General features: G+C 51.8%; 3 protein-coding genes and 1 pseudogene across 3 annotated transcripts; 1 reads left to right on the top strand and 3 right to left on the bottom strand.

The window, feature by feature from the left end:
- The first annotated feature begins 271 nt into the window (after positions 1 to 271).
- Positions 272 to 5,058, top strand: LOC119150864 (lysophosphatidylserine lipase ABHD12-like). The gene is made up of 8 exons (XM_037393938.1): positions 272 to 393; positions 987 to 1,113; positions 1,809 to 1,928; positions 2,245 to 2,275; positions 3,602 to 3,684; positions 4,354 to 4,432; positions 4,590 to 4,714; positions 4,944 to 5,058. The coding sequence occupies exons 1-8, from the start codon at positions 336 to 338 to the stop codon at positions 4,960 to 4,962; spliced, it is 642 nt and encodes a 213-aa protein (XP_037249835.1). The 5' UTR covers positions 272 to 335; the 3' UTR covers positions 4,963 to 5,058.
- A 461-nt stretch (positions 5,059 to 5,519) lies between these two features.
- Positions 5,520 to 9,888, bottom strand: LOC119150847 (glycogen phosphorylase, liver form-like). Its single transcript, XM_037393880.1, is given in 10 exon segments — positions 5,520 to 6,828; positions 6,901 to 7,108; positions 7,253 to 7,394; positions 7,736 to 7,794; positions 7,908 to 8,055; positions 8,136 to 8,237; positions 8,479 to 8,567; positions 8,570 to 8,592; positions 8,693 to 9,060; positions 9,829 to 9,888. Coding segments are annotated over 10 exon segments (1,338 nt in total). The 3' UTR covers positions 5,520 to 6,689.
- A 228-nt stretch (positions 9,889 to 10,116) lies between these two features.
- On the bottom strand, positions 10,117 to 11,345 carry LOC119150865 (glycogen phosphorylase, liver form-like). Its single transcript, XM_037393939.1, has 2 exons — positions 11,051 to 11,345; positions 10,117 to 10,246 (listed from the first exon to the last, which is right to left on the bottom strand). Exons 1-2 carry the CDS (start codon positions 11,264 to 11,266, stop codon positions 10,130 to 10,132), a joined length of 333 nt encoding a protein of 110 aa, XP_037249836.1. The 5' UTR covers positions 11,267 to 11,345; the 3' UTR covers positions 10,117 to 10,129.
- A 61-nt stretch (positions 11,346 to 11,406) lies between these two features.
- On the bottom strand, positions 11,407 to 21,268 carry LOC119150848 (annotated as a pseudogene).
- Between the last annotated feature and the right edge of the window lie 5,830 nt (positions 21,269 to 27,098).

Genomic DNA, 27,098 nt, shown 5'->3' on the forward strand with positions numbered 1-27,098 from the left:
TGCCCCGGTAAGGCTGGTTGTCCCGGCGTGTCACCTTGCTGCCGGCCCCGAGCTCGCCCTGGCCCGGCCCGGGGGGGACACAGGGAGCTGCGGCCCCGCTGGATCCCCGACCCCCGGCGGGGGCGCGGCGGCAGCACATGGGCGGCCACAGCCCCGCCCCCGCGGCTCAAAGGGGCGGGGAGGGGGCGTGGCCTGCGGGCTAGAGTGCGGCTGTCAGTGGGCAGGGTGGGCAGGGTGGGCAGGGCGGGCGGGGCTTAGCGAGTGGGCGTGGCTGGGCGGCGGCGCGGCCGGGCGGTGCGGCGAGCGGCGCGGCGGGGACCGGCATCGGGATCGGGATGGGGACGGCGACAGCGCCCGAGCGGAGGGCAGGGCCGACGCGGGCCGGCGGCAGCGGTGAGTACCCGCCGCGGTGCGGGCAGTCTGGGCTGCCGGGCCGGTGTGGGGGCGCTGCCGGGCGCTCCCCGGGACCGTGTCGCCGTCCCCTTGCGGTGTCCGCCGGGTGCCCCTGTCCCCTGGCCGTGGCTCCTTGTCCCTGGGGAATTGCAGAGGCTCACAGTGCCAGGCTGGGGGGCACTGCCATGACCGTGTCTCACCAGCCACGGCTCAGGGTGTTGCCGCAGAGTATCGGTTGCTCCTTATTGCCGGTTTGGCTTGGAGCTCCTGGTGCTGGCACGGGCCTGGCCCTTCCCACGTGCCCGTGTCCCGTGGGAGGTTGCGGGGGACTGGATTGTGGCCTCTTGTGACACTGTGTCACAGCAGGGCTGCTCTGACACCTTGGCTCCATCCCCAAAGCTAAACACAATCCTGACATGGGGCGTCAGGTCCCGGTCCCAGGGGGGACACAAACGGCAGCCTCAGGTCCTTGCAGGGGAAAACCCGCTTTACCCAGCCATCACAACTGGGGTTGGGAATGGGGATCCTGCTCCACCATGCCCCAGCGCCCTTGGGACAGGAGGGGACATGCTAACCAGGTGCCTTCCTTGCAGGGGCTGGCTGGCCTGGTATCCCCAGCTGCACATCCTCCTCCTGCACCTGCTTCTCATCTACATCTCTGTGCCCTCCTCATCTGCCTCTTCCCCGTCTTGCTCACCACATTTGTATACCTGAACTTCTGTGAGTGCTCTGGGGCTGTCCCAAATGGGAGAGGCGCCCCCACCCCTCCCCAGGATTCAGTGGGCAGGGGGCTGCGAGGGGTCCCCAAAAACAGGAGTATGGCTGCACCCAGTGCCTGGGCAGCACCAGCACCAGGACAGCCCCCATCTGAGCCCCCGCCTGCCATGGGCTTGCAGAGGAGGCACGGAGCGACCGTTCCTGTTGGTGCCTTGTGTTTTGCAAGCTGTAGTAACATGGTGCCACGAACCCTGTTCACCACCTGAAGTTACAACCCATGTGGGCGCGCGCAGTGTCAGTGGGGCTGGAAATCTGGGTGGGAGGAGGCAGCAGAAGGCTGTGCTCACCTACCTGCTCCCTGGGTTGGCCCTAACACAGCACTTGGCTTCTAGTCAAATAATTTAGAAACAGTAACATGTTGCTTTGGAAAAAATGCATAAAAGCAGCTGGGTATGAGGGTTCCTGGGTTGCCCGTGTGATGGCTGTGATTTCTCCATTACTGGCCTTCCCCTTCTTTGTGGACTTTCGGTGGCTAGAGCTGCGGCTGAACAACACCATCAGCCTGTACCTCACCACCAAGGCAGATACCACGGTTGGCATCTGGTGAGTGGGGCAGCCTCAGCATCCCAGGCGGGCACAGCTGTGTGGCTACACCAGCATCCTGCCTAAACTGGGGTAACCCCGCTCTGCCCCCCCAGGCTCGCGGTGCCAAGCAGCAGAGGGGCTGAAGCACGGGGCAAGGACCAGCGCTGGTATGAGGAGGCACTTGCTGATGCTCACCCTGTCATCATCTACCTGCACGGCTGTGAGGGGACCAGGCAAGTACCCATGAGCGCTGCTGTGGGGCTGGGACCCCCTACTGTGCCTCCCCCAGGGGACAACGGCTGCTCTCCTGCAGCATCTTGGCACAGGGGGGAGAACTAGCAAACGGGGTGCAGCAGTGCTGTGGGGCTGGGGCTGCTGTGGTGGTTTCTCACCCCATGAGTCAAGGAAAGTCCTTTTGGGTGAAAGGTGAAAGTTAAACGTCCAAACCCACCCACCCCAAAGCACCCAGCACTCCCCGGTCCCTCTGCACTGCAGGGGAGGGCTCCTTGGGGGTCCCTCCCCAAGCTCTAACCTCATTTTCCCCATCAGGGCTGTGAGCCACTGTGTCCAGTTCTTGAAGGTAAGTGATCCACTGTGGGAGGACTGGGATCTGCTGGGGTCCCCACACTGGCTCTGGGGACCCAAGACGGACCCTGGGCAGAATGATCCCAGCCATGCTGGGGGGACCTGGGGTGCATCCACTGCCCTGCCCCTGGACATAACACGGTGCCGCTCCACTGACAGACGGGGGCGGGGGGGGTTGCTGACTTCCACATCCTGGCTTTTGACTACAGAGGTAAAGTCACGCCCCTGCCTCTTGCTGAGAGACCCCCTGGGGCTGGTGCCTGCCAGGGTCATGACACCGAGCCATGTCCCCCACAGGCTATGGGGGCTCCAGCAGGCACCCCAGGGAGAGTGGCTTCATCACGGATGTCCTGGCACTCTGTGACTGGGCCAGAGCACAAAGCGGGAACAGCAGCATCCTCTTCTGGGGACACTCCTTGGGGACAGGGCAGGTGAGGGGCTGGGCAAGGGGGACACACCTTGTGGGTCCCAACTGACACCAGAGCCCACAGCTGGTCCTCGGGCTGTGATGCTGCTGCCAGACCGGTGCCACCCAGGGATGGAGCAAGGGGTTAGAGCAGCTCCTCAGCAGAGGCACTTGCAAAGCAAAACCCAGCAGGCAAGGCTGGGGTGTGAGAGTGCTGTGCACCCTGCCGAGGCATCGTGGCTGCTCCCCCTCACTGTCACCTTTCTTTTCACAGAATTGCCACAAATGTGGCAAGGAAACTGCAGGAGGAGTGAGGTGAGAACCAGTGTAGCTGCATTGGCCCCATGTGGTGCTCCCTGGGGCTCTGCACATCCCTGATCAGATTTTGGAGGCACAGAGTCATTGGGGAGCCCCATCACTCTCTGCTTGAGCATCAGGCTTGGTACCAGTGGTGGGGACAAGTGGCTGTCCCCATCCTCCTTAGTGGGACAGGGGCAACTTGGTCTCATAACTGCTGCCTGGGATGTGAGCATGGCAGCAGTCTTAGGGGGGGGTGGCAGCTCCCCCCCACCCCCCACCACCACCCCGGTCTTACCTGCTCTTGCCCCACTCTGGCTTGAGGGGTCCAAGTTGACGCTGTTGTCCTGGAGTCACTGTACCCCAGCATCCGCGAGGCAGCTGCCCACATCCCCGTCAGCAAGGTGAGCCCAGGGGCTCTGCCTGTGGGGCTCCCCAGAAGTGATGAGTGAGGGACTCTGCCCGTGGGGTCCCCCAGCGGTGACGAGTGGGGGGGTTCTGCCTATGAGGTCCCCCAGCAGTGGCAGCCCCAGCTGCCTGGGTCTTCCCCCCCTTGCAGGGGCAGGGTGCATCAACCACAGCCACGGCTCAGCACCCCTGCAACTCTCTCCCTGGCAGATCTACCGCCAGTTCCCAGGTTGTGAGTACTTCATCCTGGACTTGTTGGCTCTGCGCAACATGTTCTTCTGCAGTGACAAGAAGTGAGTGCCTGGTGTGAAGGGGCACAGCTGTCCCCATGGGGCTGCGGGGATGATGTTGGGACCACCTGGCTGTGGATGAACGGGTTGGACATAGAATCATGGAACGCTTTGCGTTGAAAGGGACCTTAAAGACCATCTAGTTCCAGTCCCCCTGCCACGGGCAGGAACAACTTCCACTAGCCCAGGTTGCTTCAAGCCCTGTGAAATACCTTATTTGCTCTTGTTTGTGTTTGTCCAGCTTCCTCATGCTTTAAAAGTGGCTTTTTATTTGGATAATTTCAGGTAGTACCATTATTAAGCAAAGTCCACGAGCCACCACCCTTTTTTTGAGCATTACACACTTGGGTCCCACCCACGCTGTGGCACACATGCCACAGTAGCCTTGGCTAAAAGCCACCTGGCTCATGGGCACCTTTCAAGCCTGAGCACCCCATAACAGGGGTTTAGGGTTATTAGGGTGCTTGGTGCTGCCATGCTGGGGCAAGCAGCGAGGGCATCACCCTGCAGTGGTTCAGCAGCTGCCCTTAGCTGCTGATGAGCTGGGATGCTCTGAAGGGCAGTGCTGGTGGGGGTCAGGAATGCTGTGGGACTGTTAGCAGGAGTTGGGGAGACTCCCACAGGTCTGTCGGCTCTAGGGTGACTCCTCGGTGCTGTGCTTGCTGCCCACAGTGTGAAGGTGCTGACCTGCCCGCTCCTCATCCTGCATGCAGAAGATGATGCTGTCCTACCTCTGCACCTGGGCCACAAGGTGAGGACCTCTGCCACCACATGGGCTTTGAGGGGGGCATGGAGCCTGCTTTCAGAGGGCTGAAATGGCTGGAGAGGGGGTGCTCAGCCCCAGGGTGCCAAGAGGGGGTTTGAGATCCCCTGCACATGCCACTAATGGCGCTCCCATCCTGTGGCAGCTCTTTGAGACTGCTCACAGCACCTACAAGGACAAAACCAAGGTGAAGTTCATTACCTTTCCCAAGAAGCTAGGCCTGGGCCACAACTACATCTCATTCAGCCTGGAGCTGCCCACCCTGGTGAAGTAGGTGCTGCTCTGCAGAAATGGGGGGGGGGGGGGGGGCAGAGAATGAGCCTTGGCCGCTTATTCCGCTGATGAATCCTCCTCCCCTGCTGCAACCGTGGGGTTGCCTTCCCCCTGCTCCCTCCCCTCCCTCCGGTGTTTGCTAACATCGAGTTTTGAGCTCCAGTTGCTCCTGAAATCCAGCTCTCGGGCAGGACAGGATGATCAGTGATACAGCATCTTGTTGCAGAAACTTCTTGGACATTTAGTGATGCCACCTGCCGCGTGCAGCAGCAACCACAAGCACTGCCTCAAACCGCCACCAGGAACCCCTCGTGGCACTGAAATTACTGCTGTAATAAAAACTACTGAGAAACTTCCTAATTTGCCCACTGCCTCGAGGATGCTGCAGGTTACTCGGGGGATGGAGGTACTGCTGCTCCTGGGGCAGGACCATGCGAGCTGTGACTGGGAGCATCACATGGGGCAGTGCTGGGGGTACATGGGCCTGTCTACAAACACCACCTAACCCCCCTGGCACTGATGCCTGAGGACTAGCGAGAGCTGCACCCCAAAGTCCTGTTTCAGCATCACCTGGGAGGGCCCAGACAGTTGTGTCCAGCTCTGCTGGCCGAGCCCCAGCAGCTCGCCCCGTCCACCCACTTTCTGTGTCAGCGTTGGTGCAGGTGAGCTCAGTCCCTCATTTTAAACTTCAGTAAACAGCCCCTTGGACTCCAATGGCACTTTTCTTTTTAGCACCTATGCAAGCAACAGGGCGATACGGTTTTGCTTTCCGCACAGCACCGATGTTAGAAAAATTTCCCCCCTTCCCTGTCTGTCGGAAAGCCAGCAGCAGCAACACAGAGACTAGATGGCAGAGACAACTTTACAGCACGTGGGCTGGTGTCCCCTGGCTCCGGCTGGCAGCAGCTCTGTGCCCCTACGCTGCCGTGCCTCTGGGGGTCTTGTCCTCAGCTGCATCCTGGGGCTCGTTGGGTGGCGGAATCTTCAGGTCAGAGGGCTCCACGTGCCAGATGTCCTGGGCATACTCCTTGATGGTGTGGTCGCTGGAGAACTTGCCAGCCGCTGTGATGTTCTTGATGACTATCTTGGTCCATGCCTTGGAGTTCTGCAAGGAGAAGTGTGGGACAGTGTGGCTGGAGGCTTGCACCCATGGGTGGCACCTTGGCCCCAAGCCCAGCTTTCAACCAGGGACCCCCTGCAGCAGCACAGCCAGGAACCTCCTTGCTAGGAACCCATCTATGTACACAGTCCCACCAGACCCTGTCACCAGGATGGGTTGTTGTGCCCTGTCACAGCTCCCCTGCCTTGTCCCCAGGCTGGCACTCACCAGGTACAGCTCGCTGACCTTCTCCTGGCATTTGACACAAGCCTCATAATCTGCAAACCTAAACCTGTAGCAGCGAAGAAAGGAGGAGTCAGCAAGAACAGCAGTGCAGAGGTGGGAGCACGGCGGTGGCCGGTGGGCTCAGCACATGGGGCTGGGGCTGCAGGTCTGGGGCTCCCCCCAACACAGATGCTTCAGGTGAATTCATCCCCCCCCAGCCCCGTTTGCTCAGGGCCCTGCAAGCCCTGTAGGTGCTGTGGCACGGGCTGGATGGGTGCCCTGCCAGGGCACACTGTGTGTCAACTCATCGGGAAAACATTTCTCTCTTTTTCACACCCTTGGGTGCTTAGTGCTCTGGCCAGGAAAGCCCTTGAGATACCTAAAGGCATCTATCGTCTGGCGAGGGCTGCGCACCCAAATTCATCTTGGCCTTACTGTACCACAGGCTTTAATGTGGCGACTGCAACGTGCCGTACACGGACAGCCCTGTGTGCCCATGGAGCATCGATTGCTCGTCCAGGTGCACAACGTCAGGGCCAGACAAATGGGACCTTACCAGCCAGAGGGTGGATGGTTGGTGCAGTGGGCTGCTCCACACGGGCACCAGGACTTTGGTGGAGAGACCCAACCAAGAGGATGAATGGCATCCTAGGCCTCACCTGTTGTGGTGGAAGAGCACGTTGACTCTTTGAAGAAGTCAGGTTCATGTAGGGAGAAGCCACTCTTAATCTGGTCAGTGGGTTGCTTCAGCTCAGGGAGCTGGTTGTAGTACTTCTGGGCATTGTACCTGGTGGAGAAGGGTCAATATGAGATGGTGCTGCCACGGTGGTGGCACCCCCATGGCATCCCCAGCCCTCACCCTTCCCTGTCCAGCTCCATGACGTGCTCTACCCTCATGCCAAAGGTGAACAGGTTTTCTTCTCCAGCCTCCTTGGCCATTTCCACTTTGGCTCCATCCATGATGCCGATGGTGAGAGCCCCATTCAGCATGAACTTCATGTTCCCTGTACCTGATGCCTCAGTGCCCACTGTGGAGATCTGCTCGGACAGGTTGGTAGCAGGCATCGCTGCCAGAAAAGCACATGGACAAGGGGCTCGTGGTGACCAGCTCTGGGTTTGTGCCATGCCAAAGGACATTAGATCTGCTGTCTTGCAGGGATGGAGCCATGGGGCGGATATCCCCTCCCCACAGTGTGCCCCACGTGGGCTACCTTTCTCTGCCAGTGAGACCCTGTAGTTCTCCAGGAAGATGACCTTCAGCTTGCTCCCCACAATGGGGTTGTTGTTCACCACATGACCCACAGAATTAATGAGCTTGATGATCATTTTAGCCATGTGATACCCTGGAGCAGCCTAGGAGAAAAGCCAGGGGTGAGCCTGGAGGACGGGCACCAGGGGCAGGTGAGGTGCACCCAGCTCCGACGGGCACCCACTCAGCCCTGCCCCCATCATCTCATCCAAGCCATGTGTCACACCACCAGATTTTCGGTAGCTTGTGTAACCACAGGCAGTGTATGGTTGTGCAAGCCCCCCAAGAACTTGGTGCCTTGCTTGGGTTGAAGCCAACAAGTGCTCCCCCAGCACTCCCTGGAAAGCTTCACAGACATGGCCCCATGAGACATCTGTACCCAAATTCCCTATAATGTTTTCAAGGACTTAGTCCAAAATGCCTTAAAACTCCTGACCCCACTTACCTTGCCCCCAGTGATCACTGTCCTTGGCACGAACAGCTTTGCAGGATCCCTCCTGATGCCTGGAGAAGACAGCAGCGTGGTGTCACCCTCTGTTTTAGCTGCAGCCCCAGGGGATAGGGATGCTCATGCACTCCCAGGGCAGCCTGTCCCCTCGGGGTGCACGGTGGCTTACGGTTGTACATGGTGATGATATGCAGGCAGTTCATCAGCTGCCGCTTGTACTCGTGGATCCTCTTCACGTGCAGGTCGAACATGGAGGAAAGGTTGATCTTCACTTTGTACTCCTTCTTCAGGTACAGCGCGAACTTCACCTTGTTCTCCTGGGTGAGGGTGCAGGAAGCACGTCAGCCCCCAGCCTGCGTCCCCCTGCCCACATCCCCCCCTGCCCGCGTCCCCTCACCTGCTTCACGTCAGCAACATCCCAGATGAAGAGGTCATCGTCCACAGACTCGTGCAGCTTTGTCAGCTGGCTCAGGTCCCACACATAGTCCTCCCCTGTTTTCTGCAAAAGGAGCACAGGCACATGCTGATGGCGGGACGGGGGTGGCCACCTTCATCCAGCATGCTGCTCCTGCCCAGCAAAGCCAGCAGTGCTTTTAAAGTGGCTGGATCTCGGGTAAGATCCAAGTAGAGCTTGAACATTTAGAAGATGTAAATGGCTGAGGTTGAAGCAGCATCCCCAGCAGCAACATCCCTGGGGTTGGGAAGGGTCAGGGGCCATCGCACTGCCCCCATGCCATCACATCTGCGATGAGCTCTGCCAGCCCCGGGTTGCAGAGCAGGAGCCAGTGCCGCGGGATGATGCCGTTGGTCTTGTTCTGAAACTTCTCTGCTCCAACGCTGCAAAGTCCCTGAAGCTGTGAGGATGAGGAGGGGACAGCTTCAGGCTCCCCTACCTGGCACCACCACATTTCCAAGCTGAGGGTGATCCACCACCACCTCCCTCCCCGCACTTACACTTGAGCCTTGACTATTTCGGAGTGGATCTTTGCCATGCCGTTGACAGCGTGGGAGCCAACGATGCAGAGATGAGCCATGTTGATCCTCTTGGTGCCCCCCTCTTCTATCAGGGACATCCTCCGCAGATAGTCCACGTTGTTAGGGAAGAGGGATGTGATGTACTGCCAGTGGAGGCCAGAGAGGTGAGGGGTGCTGGTGTTCAGCGATGTCCCACGCAACGGTTCCCAATGTCCCCAGTGCGTTTCACACAAACCAGAGCGGTGGCTTTTACTGCAGAGTGACTGTGCAAACCCTTTCCAAAGGGTGCCCTCCCCCCGCATGGGTGCCTCTGGACAGAAGGACACGCCAGCCCCTGTGGAGAGGGGCTTGTGGGCACACGCTTGGTTAAGGGGGCCACTTTGGCAAAAGCCTCGTGCTGCCAGACCAGGAGGCTAAACCATCATCTCCCTTGTACCCCAACCTCATCCTTCTCCAGGATGAATTTAGCATTTAGGGAGCAAGGCAATGCCAACCGGTAAGTCCTTGGAGCAATGGGTGAAGCCTTTAAAACAGCCACCAGCTGCAGGATGGCAATGTGCTGGTGAGAAAGGGCTTTCCTACACCCCAGCCTCCTGAAATAGCAGCCAGAACCACTCAGCCACACACCTGACATTACCAGTTTGTGCATCCCCCTAATCCCAATGGTACAATGCATGCCATCCCCATCCCCCGCTCCAGAGAGGGCTCCTAGGTTGCCCCAAGGCATTCACATCCAGGTGCCTCTGGATGATCAGATCTCGTAGATGATCTGCAAGTGTCTGGGGAGCAGCTTCTCCACCAGGTCCACCAGCCAGCGCTCCAGGGCTTCGGGAAGCACTGTGTGGTTGGTGTAGGCAAAGGTCCATTTGGTGATGTCTCAGGCCTGCCTGGCAGGGAGAGCCAGTGGTGAGCAGCGAGGGGGAAAGCTGGCACCCACACATGGTCCTCCCACTGTGGCCAGAAGCACCTCCAAGTCCATGCTGGTTAAACCCAACCTGACTGCCCCACATTGCTCCCCAGGACACCAGCAGCTACGGGACTGGGTCCCCAGACCCCCAGCTGCAGGAGGGTGGTGCAAGCAGAGGGCACCCACGGGCCAGGTTGGGTCTCCTTACCTTGTTCCATGGCAGCTTCTCGATGTCCACAAAAACCCTCATCAGCTCAGGGATGGCCATGGCGGGGTGTGTGTCATTCAGCTGGATGGCAACCTGTGGGGAGAGCAGGGGTGACAGTGGGGATGAGTGGGGGACATGTGGGCATCCCACTTCCCAAGTCAGTTGGGCACAGGCATTCATGGAGGGTCCACAAAACCTCCCCAGCCCTGGGTGTATATCTGAGAGGCATCAAAACGAGCTCCAAGGCATATGTCGGACCATCCCTGGCTCATAACTGGTCACGGAAGGAATCAAACACAGTTCAGATGCTGTCCATACTCCCAAATTTGGATGCTTTGAAGCGGCATGTGATGACCCGGAGGGTGGCAGCCATGACAAAGTACTCTTGCTTCAGCCACAGCTCCTTCCCCTCGAAGAACTGTGAGCAGAGGAGTGGGGTGCTGAGGGATTGCACTGTGCTGCCCAGGCACGCCTGTGCCTTCCCGGGGCTCCCTGCTGTGTGGGGACCCACGCCGGTACACATCCACCCCACGGCACGGTGCAAGCCCCCAGCAATAGTTTTGGCAGCAACTCTAACCCCAACATCATCTTGCTTTCCCGAATTCAGCACAGGGGTTTGAGATGTGCTGGTACACACGCAGCTTAAATTCCAGCTGGAAGGAGAGGTACCGGGGCAACGGGAAGGGAAGCCGTAGGGGATGTAACACCTAGGAGCTATTTCTAAGACAAGACTTAGAGCCACTGTTCATGCAGCACAGAACATCAACCTGCTGGTCTGCCAAAGAAGATCTGTAGGAGGCAACCTCTTCCCCGCCCCCCCCCCCGGAGCTGTGACACCCCCAGCTCTCCTCTCCAGCTGGGAAGGCTGGGGTAGGATTAAACGGGGAAAAACCCCATCAGGACCTGCCCAAAACAGGCTGCCGAGCCAGGGCAGCCACCCTTCACTATCTCCCCCCGTTACCCCCCAGGTCATGCTCATCCCCACTCCCTCCCTCTGCTGAGCACAGATTTGCCCAGGAACAGACTCGCCTCTGCTGCAGCCCTGGGCAGCGCTGGTGGGAGGCAGCAATCCCCATCCAAGCATTACAGGTGGCTTGAAACACAATCCAAAGCATCTAAGCATCTCTGCAGCATCCTGGCAAGAGGGTCTGCTCCACTGCACACTCTGGGCGCTCTGCAGCCATCCCTAAGGCAGGGACAGCCACCCTGCGTCGTGACTCATGTTGTCATTGGGGTAGAGGACACGGGAGATGTTCTCTGCCAGGTTTCTGTCCAGCACAGCCTGGATGTAGTCTCCAATACTGACTGGGGAGGAGCAGAGGGATAAGGTGGGCGCAGGACTCCCCCCTCTGCCCCGTCCTGCGTGACACCCTGCCAGCACCCACTTACAGGCCCGCACGTTGAAGTTGTCGGGTGCCCGAGCCAAGCACAGCCGCATGGTGTTTGTAGAGGAGTTATAGAGGACTGTATGAAAAATTTATTTGTAAAAAGGTTGTAATGGTTGGTAAAAACATAAAGTATGAAAATGTTAAAAAAAAAAAAAGAAAGAAGGCGGAATTGTAGAGGAATGAAGCTGGGTTAAGTATCATTAATAATATACAGCTGTGGGCTGGCTTCAGGGGCGGTGGGTTGGCTGATGTAGATAAGGTGCAGCTGTGGCTGGTTCTGTTAAGAGGTTGGGCAGCCAAGGAAGAGAGAGCAGCTGAGGAAGAGAAAGAAGCAGAGAGAAAGCACATGCCCTGGATGAGGTGAGATGAGAAGGCAGTAGAGGGACTGGCATGAAGGGTGTGCTGGTATGAGATGGTAAAAGACCTTGTTGCAGCTTGGTGGTTTGGAGAGTGCTGTGACAGGTGTTGATGGTGTTGTTCATGTACCCGGGCACGGGGGTATCGTGGGGCAGCGCCAGCACCACCTGGGACATCAGCAAGGCAGCTGCAGCCGGGCTGTGCCCCTGGGTGGTGCCCCCCCCCCCCCCCCCCAGCCCCACCAGAGCCCTCCCACCCCACAGACCCTCCTGCAGGAGCAAGCTCAGGTTGCACCCACCTTCCTGGGGTTGCGTGTGTGGGGACGTGCTTGGTACCCCCCGCCCTGGGGACATCTCAGCTCTCCCGGGGCTGCCCAGTGGCTGGTGTTTGCCAGAAGCACTCAGGGGATGGAGAAAGGTTTGTGAGGGTCAGGAGAAGCTTAATTTAAGCCGTCATGCCGGGCTGTGCGTTGCACAGACCTGCTGGAAGTGCTTTTGGATATTTCAGAGGTTGGCTGCAGATGGGGAGCAGCAAAACCAGTCCCCATACTGATGTCCATCTCCCCAGTTTGCTCCACCACTGCCTTTTCTACCCCAGTGAAGCAGCCTCACCAGCGCAACCCTCCCCGGCAGAGACGCTGACAGGACCCGTGCCCAGGGCACAGCCAGCCAGTGGGAGCCCCCCAGGACAAGCCGTGCAGGGGGGGTTCCCCACACACTGGCCCCGTGAGGCTGCACTTCAGTCCGTACCTGGGTATCGACCCACTTGGCACCGGTGGCAGTGTGCTCACCTGGCCGTAGACATGCACGGGCAGCGTGGACTCGGGACGGGCTTTCTCCTGGGGGCTGCCATGCCGGAGCTAGGCATCGGCTTCTTCCACCGGCCAGGAGGAGCGAGAGCAGTGACGGGGCCACCCGAGCCAGGGACCTCCCTGGGTTGTGCCACGTGGTGGATGGCTGCCACCGGCTCCAGCTGCTTGCGGCAAAGGGGACAATGCTTCAGAGCTCGTCTGCCCTAAGTCCAAATTTTGGTGCTGCAGGGTGAGCCTGAAGGTTGGGCTCTACCCCGAGCGCCCTGAACCCTGGGGTCTCCCCGCTGGAGGGGTGATAGATGGGGATGAAAGCAGCGTTTCTCTTAGTGCATCGCTAACGCTGCTGTGCTGTGGCCCAGACACCATTAGTCCCCCTTAACCAGGGTTTCAGCCTCAGCCTGCGGGCTGGCTAAGGAAGCAGGCTCATTCCCTGCCCCGTGGTGCTGTTACAGGAGACAGCCCAGGTCAGACATGGTCTTTGGCATGGCCAGGGCAGAGCTCCCAGCAGCAGGACCAGGGGACATGAGCCCGGTTCAGAGGCAGCAGCTGGGAAATGCTGTTTCACAGTGCTGAGGAGGAAAGGCCTCCACCTGCTAGCTGTAGATACAGCTTTTGGGAGTGCTCATGGGGTCCCTGGGGTTGTCTCCTACCAGGGGTTTTGCAGATACACACATTTTCCATTGTATTTCCAAAACAGTCCCTTCCACCCTCTGATGCTTTAACCCAGGTGTCGAGCAGCACAGCAGGGCTGGGGGGCTGGGGCTGGCCTCCCCTAGACCTCCCCACAAGGGTCCTGTACCACCTCAGCCAAACAGCCCCCATCCCACGAGGAGCAGGGACACAACTTCTCCATCCTCTCCTGCTCCACACAGCCACGGAGCAGCTCTCATGGCAGTGCTGGCCCCGAGCAGGGCGCACTGTGGACACAGATGAGGGCAGCCTGCAGCAGCCAGACAGCTCCCAAGGAGAGCATCCCGCTGGCCCCTGCGAGGAGGAGCTGGGGGTGCCCCAGTGGTGGAAGCACCGACCTCTCTGCTCCTACAGCAGCCTCAGAAAAGGGCCCTGCTCCCCATGGAGATACGGCTCATGTCCCTGCTACGTGGGCAGGCATCTGCACAGACCTGGCTGGGGAGGAAAGGTTGTCACGCTGATGATTCACAGCTTTTTGCTAATTAGCGAGGTGTGCCACGAGGCAGGTCTGCTCCCCTCCATGCTGCTGTGCCAAGCCACTAACAGGCTTGAGTGGGAACTGTGACACCGGGCTGATCCCCAGCCCCACATGCCGGAGACAGCTGGGATGAAAGACTGGCTTCCCCACCATGGGGAAGGATGTGATGTGCTTACACCAGTTTGAGAACTTAAACTTTTTCGAGAAACATCTGGCAAGTTTTAAATATCACGGCCCCGACTTTGGCTCCAGCAGTCTCCAAGCTAAGTGAAAGCATCTGTAGGCCACAGCCTTGGCCCGATCGAAGTGGGACGCTAGCCTAAGGTGGCCAGGGGAAGGTGAGGACCACACACCTGTCTGTACCTGCCACATGTCCTGGATCTTCTGGTTGAAGATGCCGTACTCATAGCAGATGCCGTAGCCATATGCTGCCAGCCCCAGCATCGCCACCGAGTTGAGGAAGCAGGCTGCCAGGGAGAGGGGACAGCAGTGAGCTGTGCCTCCCGGTGAGCCAGGAGCCCCAGCAGACAGCGGGTCCTTCACCCCATGGCCAGCCGGTGGCCCCAGGCAGCAGCCCCGCAGGGACAAAGGCCAGGGCCAGCACCCGCCGCTCGGTCCCCAGCTACCCAGCACCTCTCACCCTGTGCTGGAAAGGCTGGAGCAATAAACTCTGCCGAGTTTAAGTATCCCTCTCACAGTGGATGCAACCCCCCCACGGCTGTGCCGCACCACCCAGGCAATGAGACCATTTTGGGGGGCTCACTCACCAACAAGCCTGCCGAGACCACCATTGCCAAGGCCGGCATCGTCCTCCATTTCCTCCAGCTCTTCCATGTCCAGCCTGAGCTACAGCCGAGAAGGCGGCGCTGGGAGACTTTCCAATGGCCATCCTTGTGGAGGGGAGGCACTGCTGGCACACCCCCCGGGTGCTGCCCTGCGCCCACTGCTACCATTCGCCCCTGTAGGTGGGCTCTGGGAGGGGGATGGAAAAGCACCTGACCCCACAAGACCCATCCCTGCTGGTGGGACATGGTGATTTGCACCCAAAGCAGCCCCTCTGCCCCTCCACTGCTGCTGCACAGTGTGGCAGGGACCAGCTCTGGTGTTTAAAGCCCTCCACCAGCCTTTACACCAGACACAGGCACCCTTGACCTTGCCACAGACAAGCCTCCGGGGTGGGGGGCACCCAGCTGGCTCCGTAGTTTCTTAGCTCATCAATTCCTGCGTTCTGTTCAAACTCAGGCAAAAAGCCAACAGAAATAACTCAATGTACTAGCTGAGTTTAAATTACAACCATTACTAGAAGAAGATGACAGTCTTCACACCAAGGTGTTAGTCACAACATGGGGGTGGAGGGTCAGAAATGTGGAAAAGTATCTTTTTTCCAGGGTTTAAGGTCAGCTAAGGGTCGTCTCAGTAAGTCTGTTTGCCCTTGTTGCTTCAAGATCTTCTTGTTTGCTTAGCAAGCTGGTTTTCAACTTCATGGTGTCTCAGAAATTCTCTGGAACATCCCTATTTCTGATGTTTACGCACTGACAAGGACAACACGCTTCACCCTTTCCACAGGCAGCAAAGTGCGGAAGCGAGAGCTGGGAGCGGTGGGTCGCTAAATGGGGTGTTCCCATTTCCCTCAGCTGGCCGCCTTCGCTGTATCCAAGGAAATAACATCCTTCCTAATGACTGCGATAAAAGTAACGCTGTTGAATTCAAGTTCCCGTCTATCTTTCTGCAAGGTCAGCCCCAGGAGGGAGGCAGAAATCATGGAACATGCCAATTAACGTGACCTGCGTTCTGAGTTGCTGATGGCATCCAGCAGTGCCAGAGCCTTACACAGCACCAAAGATGTCCTTAATGTGCAACTGGGCATTCTGGGAAAGTTCTCGCAGGTTTTTATTTTGTTGAGGGTTAGAAAAAACCATCCTACCCTTCACAGGGGTACGTAAATGTACTGTACTTTAAAATCTAGCTGGGTTCTAGATTGGCTGAAGCTCTTGAAAATTACATTTAATATCAACAGTTACATGAATCAAGCAGTGGTGCATATTCTGGGATTGCACAGATAATCCTTCTTGTGTTTAGAGAGACCATAAAGAGCAAAAATACGTCATGAAAAAATTTCTAAGATCCATTTACTCCTCACAGAAGGTAATGTCATAATCTGCCTATGTTGCAGAACAGTTTGCGGTACATTTTCATTTACTTCAGACAAAAACTGCTTTGGATTATATTGGAACTAGTGGCTGAAATGATTCTGAACTGGCAAAACTTTTATCAAAATGTAGCCAGCTCAAGTTGACTGTACATCAATGCATAGCATGAGGTAAATACAAGAGTTTTGCAATACCATGCTAGAAGATCTGAGTTAAATATAACTGGATGTATAGTTGTCAAAAAATCATATGAGAGTATATTGTTGTAGCAGGCAAATACAGAAGAAAAAAAATTCAAGGACTGCCTCATTTCAAACAAACTGAAAAACAGTAACTTGAAATCTAGCAGCGATAAAATTAAGACAAAAACTTACTTTTTCATCTGAAAATAACAATCATAGCATCATCGGTGAACGCTTTCAGAAGCATGGCACAAAGGTTTGAGTTGAACTGGCTATCCTGCATGCATGCATAGTGGAAGTGTGCAAGAGTTCCTCTCTTTTCTGATTCTAGTCCATGATACGAGGGTTTACAACATAGCATTACAACACATCCATCTCTTCTAGAAGCATTTTGCTATTGTTCATATACTTCAGCTGGAATCATGTGTTTAGCAGGTGTGAGATCTTACTTCCACAAGTATTCATGTGTTCTCTGGAAGCTCACAAGTATCGCATGCTGTGCTTCCCTGTGTAGATCCCTCATTCTGTAGCACTGGCCTCTTAAGGTGGTGGTGTGGGTGTCTCTATTAATGTATTATTTCCAGTATCTATTCCAATTTTAGGATTTGCTCTCAGCAGCAATCACTGGCTTTTTCCTAGTGTATTTTCTACCTCCTTACCATCATTAAAAACGAACAAACCAACAAAACAAAAAAAACACCAAGAAATTATCTATTTCTTGGAGGACATGTAAAATAGATTCGAAGTGTGCCTGTTCAATCCTCAGCCTAAGTGGTGACTGGGCAGGAGGAGTCTGTCTGCATATGACTGATACCCAGACCCAGTAAAACTAGTTCGAGAGAGTGCTAACAGTAAACAAGAGAAAGCAGAGGGACTCCCTATAGCTGTTTTCTGGAATCCCTTGAAATTCGTGCTGTGGAAGATACTGTGCATATCAAGAGTTCTAATCCAATCTTATCTATTTTCCTGTCCTTTAAATGTGGGCTTTCTGGCCTTATTAAAAAGTTAGACCAAAAAAGCCCCAGAGATAGACAGATAGATGTGTGTCCTCTGTGCCGTTTATTTTGTGATTATGCAGCCTATTCACTACTATGAGACAAAAAATCCCACCCAACTAAACTGAACAAAAGCAAAATGAAAAAAACAACAAAAAAAAAAAGTGAGCAGTGTAAGTGTTGAAACATTGCTGACAGCTGTACCGTCCCTTTTTGAAACACAAGTATCCAGGAAAAAGTGTGACCTCTGGGTGTTTTATTCTCTGTTTAGGAAGAAAATAAAATGAGAGAAATGATTTTAAAAGATTGCTGAAAAGATTGAAAAACTCCTCCATGGAGTACATGAAGGCCAAATCCAGGAGGAAAAAGAAAACCATCACACCTGGGGCTCATGGCTCTGACTGGCAAGGAGAGAGGAGCCAAGTTTCGTGAGTGTTGCATGAAAAGGGCATGAATTCATCCAGCTGTGAGAGAAGCAGTTTTGACTGCAGTTCTTTGGAAGAGGAGGTAGATTCTGCCCTGTTTAGAGGATAAGAGGAAGCAGACACCTGCATTTGGAGCATACTGTTTGCCTCCCTCCTTCCCCTGAACTTCCCCTGAACAGCCCCACTTCTCTCTTTCCCCAGGGGACTCGCCAGGAGGGGGTCCTTGGTGACTCGGGAGAAGGAGGGAAGGACATAACCCCTTAGGAAGGCACTCCTGCCCCACTCACCTCAACCTGCCTGCTGGCTCACCAGTCCGATGGCAAGCCCTGCGGTGAGCATCAGCACCCCCTTGGTGAGTGCCAGCACCCAAGCTCTGCTTTCTGCCCCTTTGGAAAAGGCCCCAGGGTGCCCCACTGGCTCAAGAAGGAGTCACGAGCTCCTCCACATGCCAGGGAACCGCTGCCAGCATCTCTCCGTCATGGGGATGTAAAGTCACCAAGAGGGTGACCCACTGCCCTTGAAGGCAGGACCTCTGGGAGGTCCTGTCCCTGTCCCATGGGATGGAAGGGCCCCTCAGCAGAGGGAGTGCACACCATACCCTCTCTTTCACCAAGGGATTTAAGTCATCGCATCTATCAGACCAGACATTCCTGGCACTTGAGTGAAAGCTAAATATAGGAGCATCAGACAGAGATGAACAATACCTACCCACATGGCTGTGCTCAGTGCCTAAGAAAAGAGCAGTTTCTTTCTACAGATTCACCAGATAACCTTGGAGGTTGCCTCTTCCCTCAGCACTCCTTGGGAGGATTACTATATACCTTTCTTGTCCTCATACAGACTCTCTTTGCCTGAGGTCTCTTGCATTTATTAGCCTCTTGGGAGTTGCCTCTGCTTTTCTCCAGGTCCTTCTACAGAAAGGAAACTCCAAATCAAGCTCTACATTGATGGCAGGGGTTTTAATTTTCCTGTTTGGTTCTACCACTTTCTACAGGCTAAAGGTAGACAAAAAGCCCCCTGTTACTATGATGCTTGAAAATGTGCTGATTACTTTCTAAAATCAGTAGAACTCCTGTCACAGTCTATGCCGACACTTGTGTCCTGGTTTAAACTGTGGTCCTGTCATTTATCCTAATTCACATGGCCTTTTCCTGACATTGTGTGTAGCCCAGTATCTCAGTTCAATCTGTTTTGAGGAGCGTGGCACTCAGCAGGCATGCCCTTTCTGTTTGGAAGCTATACAGGGGGATGGAGCCTTAAGGATATGCTGTCTCGTGGAAGACTTCAATACTTCAGCAGTTTCAGGGATCAGCCCAGGTATCTCCAGAGCTGCAATGGGTAAATTTATCCAGGGAAGCTCCCCTTGCCCCCACCTGCATTTAAGTGAAGGCTGGCTGCTTCTCACCCAATAAAATACAACTGGGCATGGAGGTGGGGGGCAGCGCTGAAAATTGCACTGTTGGTTGCACACAGTGGTGGTTTTCTTTCCCATGATTACACAATTTCTCCACAGATCTCAGTTATAGAGCAAAGTCTCACCTTCAGTTAACAAGCTGCAGCATTTCTGCGGTTTGTCCAAGGCAGCTCTTTCCCCCTTGGATCATCATCTGTGCGGCTGTTTGAACAGCCCTTTGTCTCACTGAGTTCTCATTCTGGGCACGTCAGAGTTATGCAGAAGTGAGGTGGTCAGCGTAAACAAACCTGAGACAGCTGATCATGGGTTGGGCAAGACAGAGCTGGTTGTGACTGCTCTCATTGTGCTCCATGAAGTCACCCTAGGATAAAGTCTCCATCCCGTCATTATTCATATTCCACCTCCTGCCTTCCCTTTCCTGTTAACTGTCAGCTCTCTCGCTGCGCTGTAAACAAAAGCTCTTGCACAAGCCACGAGCCAGCGTTGGAGAGAGGTAGCTCAGGTGCCTGCCACAGCACAACCCCACTGCAAACCATCAGTGTTTCTGGAGTAAACACAGGCACTCACCTGCACCTCCTAGAATCACGTACAGCTAAAAAAGGACACTCCCGTTTTCTTTGGAAATAAATCACTTTCATTATGTGTGGATGGCCATTTATTTATTTCTAACTCAAACCTCAAAGAATTTTTAATTGTTGTATGTTTTCCTCTTTGCGGTGCTACTCGAGTGAAAAAAAAATAATCACGACAATCATGTGAAAAGAATCATTAGTTTTAAACTCTACAGAAAAGATCATTTTAAGTTCTGCAGGACTCCTTCCAGAAAGAACTTACGCCTGTCTGGTCAATATGCTTTTGCCCATCTGGTAGACGATCAGATCTAACAAAAAGGAACCATAAAATTGTCAGTACTACACTGTGTACGTCGCTGTAACATTTTCTTTCATGTCTGTGATTAAAGAGCCCCAATTAAAAAATTTAAAGCTCTGTCTTAAATGGGGAGATGACAGCAAATCTTCATTTTAACAAAACTGAAATTGCATTTGAGTGGGATTACTAGAGTTGGTCAGATTTTCAAACCTTTGTTTTATAGAATAATCAGCTTTTGAAAATATTTCTGGCAAAAAAAATGGTAGGTTTTTCCCTTTTTAAAAAAAAACAAACCAGACCTTCAGCACTGTTTATCTAACAGTTGTCTCTTCCATATAAAAATATATTTTATTTAAAAAGTTAAAACTGTGTGCTATTAACCACACACACCTGATAATCACTTCCTCTGTTGGAATACAGTTCTGAATAACATCGCTAGAGTAGAGAAGTGATCTCAAGTAAGTTGCAGTGATTCATAGGAACAAGTCATTGCACAGTTGGGTGGAGGACAGGAAAACAAGTGGTACCAATTCCAGAGTAACTATCTAGAGAACACACAGGAACAACACTGAAATAAGAAATGTTGACAGTAGGAACATAATGGGGAAGCTCAGAGAGTTGCAACACATGTATTTCCCTAAAATGATGCTACAGGCAACAGAATATAGAATCGTAGAACCATAGAGTCATTTAGGTTGGAAAAGACCTTTAAGATCATCAGGTCCAACTGTCAACCCAGCACTGCCAAGCCCACCACTGAGCCATGTCACCAAGGACCCCATCTATGCATTTTTTAAACACCTCCAGGGATGGTGATTCCACCTCTTCCCTGGGCAGCCTGTGCCAGTGTTTGACAAACCCATTCCGTGAAGAATTTTTTCCTAACATCCAATCTAAACCTGCTCTGGCACAACTTGAGGCCATTTCCTCTTGTCCTGTTGCTTGTTACCTGGGAGAACAGACTGACCCCCACCTGCCTATAAGCTCCTTGTAGGCAGTTGTAGAGAGCGATCAGGTCTCCCCTGAGCCTCCTCTTCTCCAGGCTAAACAGCCTCAGTGGCTTCTCATAAGATCTGTGCTCCAGACCCCTCACCAGCTCCGTTGTCCATCTCTGTACACGCTCCAGCATCTCAATGTCTTTTTTGTGGTGAGGAGCCCAAACTGAACACAGTATTCAAGGTGCAGCCTCAGCAGTGCTGAGAGCAGGGAGACAATCACTGCCCTAGTCCTGCTAGCCACACTGTTTCAGATACAAGCCAGGATGCTGTTGGCCACCTGGGCACACCGCTGGCTCATATTCAACTGGCTGTTGACCAACACTTCCAGGTCCTTTTCCACAGGGCAACTTTCCAGCCACTTGCCCAAACAGAAAATGCAGTCATTAAACTTTTTTTTTTTTTTTTTTTTCTTCCCAACCTTGCAGCTAAAGGTCATGTTGACAGATTGTATGGCTGGTGCCTGGCTGTTGGAGACCTGGAACAAACTGCCTGTGATGGTAGAAACTCCTTCCAACTAGTGAGTGTCATTGTATTACTTCTCATATATGGCATGCTATTAGATCCAGAACTTTAAATACCACTTTCTTACATTAAATACCACTTTGCTATTCTGATGCAAAACTCCCTGCTTCAAACTTGTAACAAATCCAGAACTCACATCCATTAAATCATCCAAGGCCATCATTCTTCCCTGCTTGCAAGAAAATAACTTACTTAGATATAGCCTTGCCAATTAAGCTTTTAGAGATACTTTTGTTTCTTCAGGCTTAAGTTCTAGGACACATAGCCTGGGACATCTGCTGAGCCATTAGAAACACTGGAATAAGTTCCTCTGGGAAATGAAAGTTCTAAGCTTGCGTTCTCTACTCTCAATTAATATTCTGCTGCCTGTAGCATCATTTTAGGGAAATACGTGTGTTGCAACTCTCTGAGCTTCCCCATTATGCATCTGTTTCTACTGTCAACATCTCTTATTTAAGTGTTGCTCCTGTGTGTTCTTTAAATAGTTTCTCAGGAATTGGTACCACTTGTTTTTCTGTCCTCCACCTGACTGCGCAATGATTTATTCCTATATATATGTGGCCATAGTGGATATGGTGGACATACCCAACTTACTGTTGACAATTTTATGGCTCCTTTTGGTTTAGATCCGATCACCTACTGGATGGGCAAAAGCATATTGACCAGAAAGTCATAAATTCTTTCTGGAAAGAGTCCTGCAGAACCCCAAATGATCGTTCTGTAGGGTTTAAAACTAAAGATTCTTTGCATGTGACTTTCATGATTATTTTTTTTGTTTACTGTGAGTAGCACTGCAAAGATGAAAACATATGAAACTAAAAATGCTTTAAGATGTGTGTAGAAATAAATCAATGAAGTGGAACGTTTTTCTTCAATACATAATAAGAATTACCCACACATTTTTCATTCTTTTGATAAAATGGTTTCCTGCAATAGAACGAAAATGCTTGTTTATTTAGAAAGTTTTGCAGTGGATGTGTTGATACACACAGTTAAACAACAGCAGCTCAAGTTACTACCGAGTTCATTTCTGCCTTCAGATATTGCTGGGGTTTTGTTCAATAGGCTACAGTTTATATAAAACTTCGCAAAAATCTCCTAGTTAGGCAGTTTCTTTTCTATACTGATACAGGTGAGTGAATACTGAGAAATTACAAGATTTTGTGTCTTGATTAATGTCTGTATCAAGGCAAGGGGAAACAGCTTTATTCTACTATACTGTATTAGGGAGGAGGAAAAAAAACCTATTTCTGCCTTCTAGAGATACCTTCCTTTTCCCCAGTCAGGTTCCTCCTAGTATTTGGGATTGAGGCCACAGGTTTGTGGGCATCTCACTCAGCATCGGAGTAGATTTAAGAACTTCCCACCCTCAGCCTTTTGCTTCCATCTCTATTCTTGCTGCTTTTAATTTTCCAACGTAACAATCGGGGGGCCTTTGCAGCAAGCTGGATCAGAAAACTAGCCCAGACTGAAAACACTCTGCACTTCAACTTTTTTCCCCCCAGGATTATTTTTTAGTCCCCACTGATTTTGACTACTGTTTGGTGTTCTGCCATCTGGACAGCTGCAAGTGAAGTAGGATGCAAATGAAGAAACTGGGGAAAAGCAAGAAGTCCAAAACCTACTTAATCAAGCACTGCTCCCAAGGGAACGTGACTTAAGGGACACAATGTGAATAACTAGGGAGAGAGAGCTGAGGGGAAAGTTCAGCTGTAAAATGAAGACAAAGAAGGAGAGAGGGAGAACCAGCAGTGACTAAGACTACAAGGTGCTTGTTTCACCTAAACCAATCCAGATAAATGACTATTCTTTTTTGTGAGGCAGATGCTGTTGACCCCTTTTGTAAGACCCTTTTTCTCAATTATTAGGAATTCTGTGGATTCCTATCCAGTGAAAAAGGCAGTTATCTTATGCTAGCACTACTCTTGCGTCCTGTCACTTGAGCACAAGCTCTATTTCAGATATCCTGATAATACTCTTAATTATGGTCTGGTAAATTGTTCATGCTAAAGCCCATTGAGAGCTCTGTGAGAGACATGCCTTGGGATGTAGTGGTGGAATGTACTTATTTAAATACAAAAAACATCTGGGAAATACGTGTTTCATGTGAACTGGTTTCTAAAGAGGCCTGTATACTGAAATTAATTGCAAATATAGTGTCATAAAGCCATCTATTTGCAATTGCATTAATCTTCACTGATTTATCACTTCCAAAAATTGTTTCAGTATGTTTCAGTATGATTGTGGCAATGCCCAGGGGGAACTGAGCCCCCACTTTTCACTTACAGATATATTTTATGCTGTGCATTGCATTAAGCGCCATTCCCCACCCCTCCACCACCCACCCCCCTTTTAGTAATACAATCATCTCAAATTACTTTCTGTTTATTAGGTGCAGCAACTGCGATGTGACACCAGGTGACATTTCCTTTGTTCCTCCTGGGCAAAGAGAAAGACCTGGGCTGCGGCAAACACGTTCTGCAGATTACCATCCAGCTGTGTGGCAGGTGTCATTGGCAGGGCTTGGGCTTCTACAGCCAGAAAGCTGTCTTTGGGGAACAAGGACTACCAGGGATGGGTTCCAGGTGACAGAGAGGAAGCGTCATCTCTGTCAACGGGCTTGCAAAATTACTGAGGGACACTTTAAGTGAGGTCCATCACTGGGTGGAAGCATAACCCAGACAGGGCAACAGGGGAGGTTTTCTCCCATCCAAGGAAGTTGGACAAACAAGGGCCTGCTTCAGGTGCCTGCATACTAATGTGTACAGCTGGGAAACCAACAGGAGAAACTAGATGTCTGTGTGCAGTTGGATGGTTGTGATAATGTGGGAATTAGAGACATTAGGTATCTGTGTGCAGTTGGACAGTTGTAATGATGTGGGAATTAAAGACATTAGGTATCTGTGCAGCTGAAGAGTTGTGATGACATGGGAATTAGAGACATGACGGGAGAGTTCATATGAAGTACTGTAGTGCATAGATACAGGCGGTCTCACAAAGACAAGGAAGGTGAGGGCTGGGGCTGGCTTTGCGCTCTATGTAAAGGGATGCATAGAGCTCTACAGACTAAGGTCTGCAGGCTTTTTGAGAGCTTTCTAGCCGGGATCACAGTGAGAGCTGCAATGACCATCGTGATCAGCACTTACTCTGGGCTACCTCACAAGGACAGGAGGTAGGTGAAGCCCCCTTCAGCTAGGGAGAAGTCGTCTCTTGAATGCAAGTGCTTGTTCTCATGGAGTCCACAACCACAACATCTGAGAGGGCGATGTGCAGGAGGAACAAGAAATCCAAGAGGTTTTATGGACATTGAGGACAATTTTTTTGACAAAGGTGCTGGGCAGGCTGAATACAAGAGATGCTCTCCTGGATCTGCTACTCACAAACAAGAGGGAGCTGGTCAATGGCAGTCAAGGGCAGCCCTGGCTGTGGTGGCTGAGAATCCTCAAGGTAAAGGTGCAGCTGTTAGTACTGGGGAAGCAGAGACTGCCATGATGGGGACTTTTCTGAGACAGCAGGTGAGTCGAAAATAAACAAGCATTGATTTATGCTGCAGCTACAAAGTAATCCATCTGTTACTAACTAAAAATTAAGTATCAATCAAACATTTGTCAAGCCTTATTAGGTATATCCCTGGCGGGATTTAAAAGATGTGTAGGTGTGGCACTTAGGGACATGGTTTAATGGTGGACTTGGCAGTATTGGGTTAACGGTTGGACTCGATGATCTTAAAGGTCTTTTCTAACCTAAATGATTCTGTGACTCTATGATAATGAGTCTGATGTTGTTGTTGGCTACAATTGCTATCTGTACTTCTTGGTCTTCTTGCAAGTAAGGGAAGCAAATGGGTATTACAAAGTATTTCTTACTTTCAGTCAAGCAGTTCTGTGGTATATTTGGGTGCAAGGCAAATGGGACATACTTCACAAACAAGCCTTCTTATTACAGAAGCGAGGAAGAAACAGAGTAGACCAAAGGCTGTGACTTCAGGTGAGCAGACTTTGGTTTCTTCAGCAGTCTAGTAGGCAAGATATTTTGGGAGGCCGTTCTAAGTGGAAATGAGCCCAGGAGAGCTGGCTGACCTTGAAGGACAAACTAAAAGCAGAGTAATTGTCCAACCTGAAATGCAAGGCAAGACCTCAACAGGCCAGAAGAATGGGCTGACAGGGACCTCATAAAATTCAGCAAGGCCGAATACATGAACCTGCACCTAAGACAGAATGACTGCATAAATCAGTACAGGCTGGAGACTGAAAAATTAAGTAGCATCTGTGTAAAAAGGGCTTGGGGGTCTATGGGCAAGTCAAGTATGAGTCAGCAAAGGGCCCTTACAGCAATGAAAGCTAACAGGCTGGGTGGGCTGCATTAGCAAGACAATTATAGCCAGCAGATCAAGGGGAATGATTACTCCCCTCTACCTGGCACTTGTGAGGCCATACATACCTGGAATCCTCTGCCAAGTTTGGGGCCACCCAGTTCAAAAGAGATATTGACAACCTGGAGGGAGTGCATAAAATTTATTTCTGTTGGAATAGTAAGTCACAGAAATCAGAAGCAGAAGAAATTGCTTGGACCATCCCATAATACATATTTTTACCTTGAAATAGAGTTACATTTTATTTAAAAGTTGCATCACAGAGTACAAACTAAGTTTATATGACCCACAGCTAAAAGTCCCTGTCACTTTCATAGAGAAAGCATGTTCTTCCTTTGGTTTACTGAGTAACTCAGGCACTTACGTTACAGCTTTTGCCTCAGCGTACTTGCATGGCAGCTCATTCTCAGCTCATGCAGACTGTGCTTCTCAGCAGTCACTGACCTCAGGAACTGGCTCTTTGTTTTTTTGCCAGTTACTTTGCTAATTTTGCTTTGTAGCTGGCCAGTAATAACAAATCTCATGATAACAGATGTGAAGACTTACCCAATTTCCTTGAAATCAGCTTCAGCCTCCTTGTACTTGATCTCACATCTGATCCTCAAAATAAACTACCACATGCCTTGCAAACATGTCTCTCAGGAGTAAAACCAGTATCTCAGCTAGACACCAATATAGGCCTTAATACAGGTAATTTTGGTTTATGCCAAAGGTTAATCCGCCCCCCTTCTAACACTTAACCTCTTTGAGTTCCAGAGTCTTTAAGGTACACACATTTCTAGCTTTTTCTGTAAAATACCTGTAACATCACCTTTTTCATCACAGCTCCCCAATTCCTATACCTGAAAAATTGCACTCTAATCCAGCTGAATCAATTACTTTTACCTAGACACTAAACCCAACATTTGTATTTAGTTTTGAAGCTTAATGCTTTTATTTTGAAGCATTTGAGTTGAAGAAGGCCTTCTACATCTGAAAGCTTAGGAAGACTGTTACAGGAAGATGGAGGAAAATTTGAGAAACGCCTAGCACATTGTTGATAACAAACAGGTGAAATACAAGCTGGAGCTCAGTTATACCTACAATCTAGAATAGGATGGAGGTGAGTCTTCTGCACCCTAAACCGGTAATTCCCACTCTTTCTGTTATGGAATTTATTACAAATAACAGCTCTTTTCTCACCAGTTCAGCTTTGTAGGTACTAAGGACTGGAGGAACTGCTGGTATCATAAGACCAGAAGACATGACTGTTTTCCACAGCCGTGTAAGTTTCAGCATTACTCCATCTGCTTTGATGACGCTGGCAATTCTACTACAGCATTACCATCACCGGGGCTATGGGCAATAATAACGCTGCCATTTCTCATGGAGCACTGAAATGAGGTAGCTGTGTATACCTTGTCCCTGTTTACTAACCCTATTTCCTCTATGCTCTTCTTTGCATCAGCAAAGACTCTAAAGTATCTGTACTGCACGGAAAAAGTCCATTTCAGGATCATGCTATTCAGCTCTCGGCAACAGGGCCAGCTTTTTGCAGATATGGCCAAGAACAGCAGAGATGATCATCCGGATAAAACAGACAAATATTCTGAGCTTCTGAGGTTGAAGTAGTAAGCTT

This window comes from Falco rusticolus, chromosome 7 (genome assembly GCF_015220075.1).
Source record: "Falco rusticolus isolate bFalRus1 chromosome 7, bFalRus1.pri, whole genome shotgun sequence".
Lineage (NCBI taxonomy): Eukaryota > Metazoa > Chordata > Aves > Falconiformes > Falconidae > Falco > Falco rusticolus.

What these genes read in the sequence shown, in the direction of transcription:
- LOC119150864 (XM_037393938.1), top strand. Translation starts at nt 336, where the DNA reads ATGGGGACGGCGACAGCGCCCGAGCGGAGGGCAGGGCCGACGCGGGCC. An exon ending in ATTTGTATACCTGAACTTCT is followed by an intron (nt 1,114 to 1,808) that starts GTGAGTGCTCTG and finishes CTGCCCCCCCAG; the next exon opens with GCTCGCGGTGCCAAGCAGCA. An exon ending in TTCTTCTGCAGTGACAAGAA is followed by an intron (nt 3,685 to 4,353) that starts GTGAGTGCCTGG and finishes TGCTGCCCACAG; the next exon opens with TGTGAAGGTGCTGACCTGCC.
- LOC119150865 (XM_037393939.1), bottom strand. Translation starts at nt 11,266, where the DNA reads ATGCGGCTGTGCTTGGCTCGGGCACCCGACAACTTCAACGTGCGGGCC. An exon ending in TCCTCTACCCCAATGACAAC is followed by an intron (nt 10,247 to 11,050) that starts ATGAGTCACGAC and finishes CTCTGCTCACAG; the next exon opens with TTCTTCGAGGGGAAGGAGCT.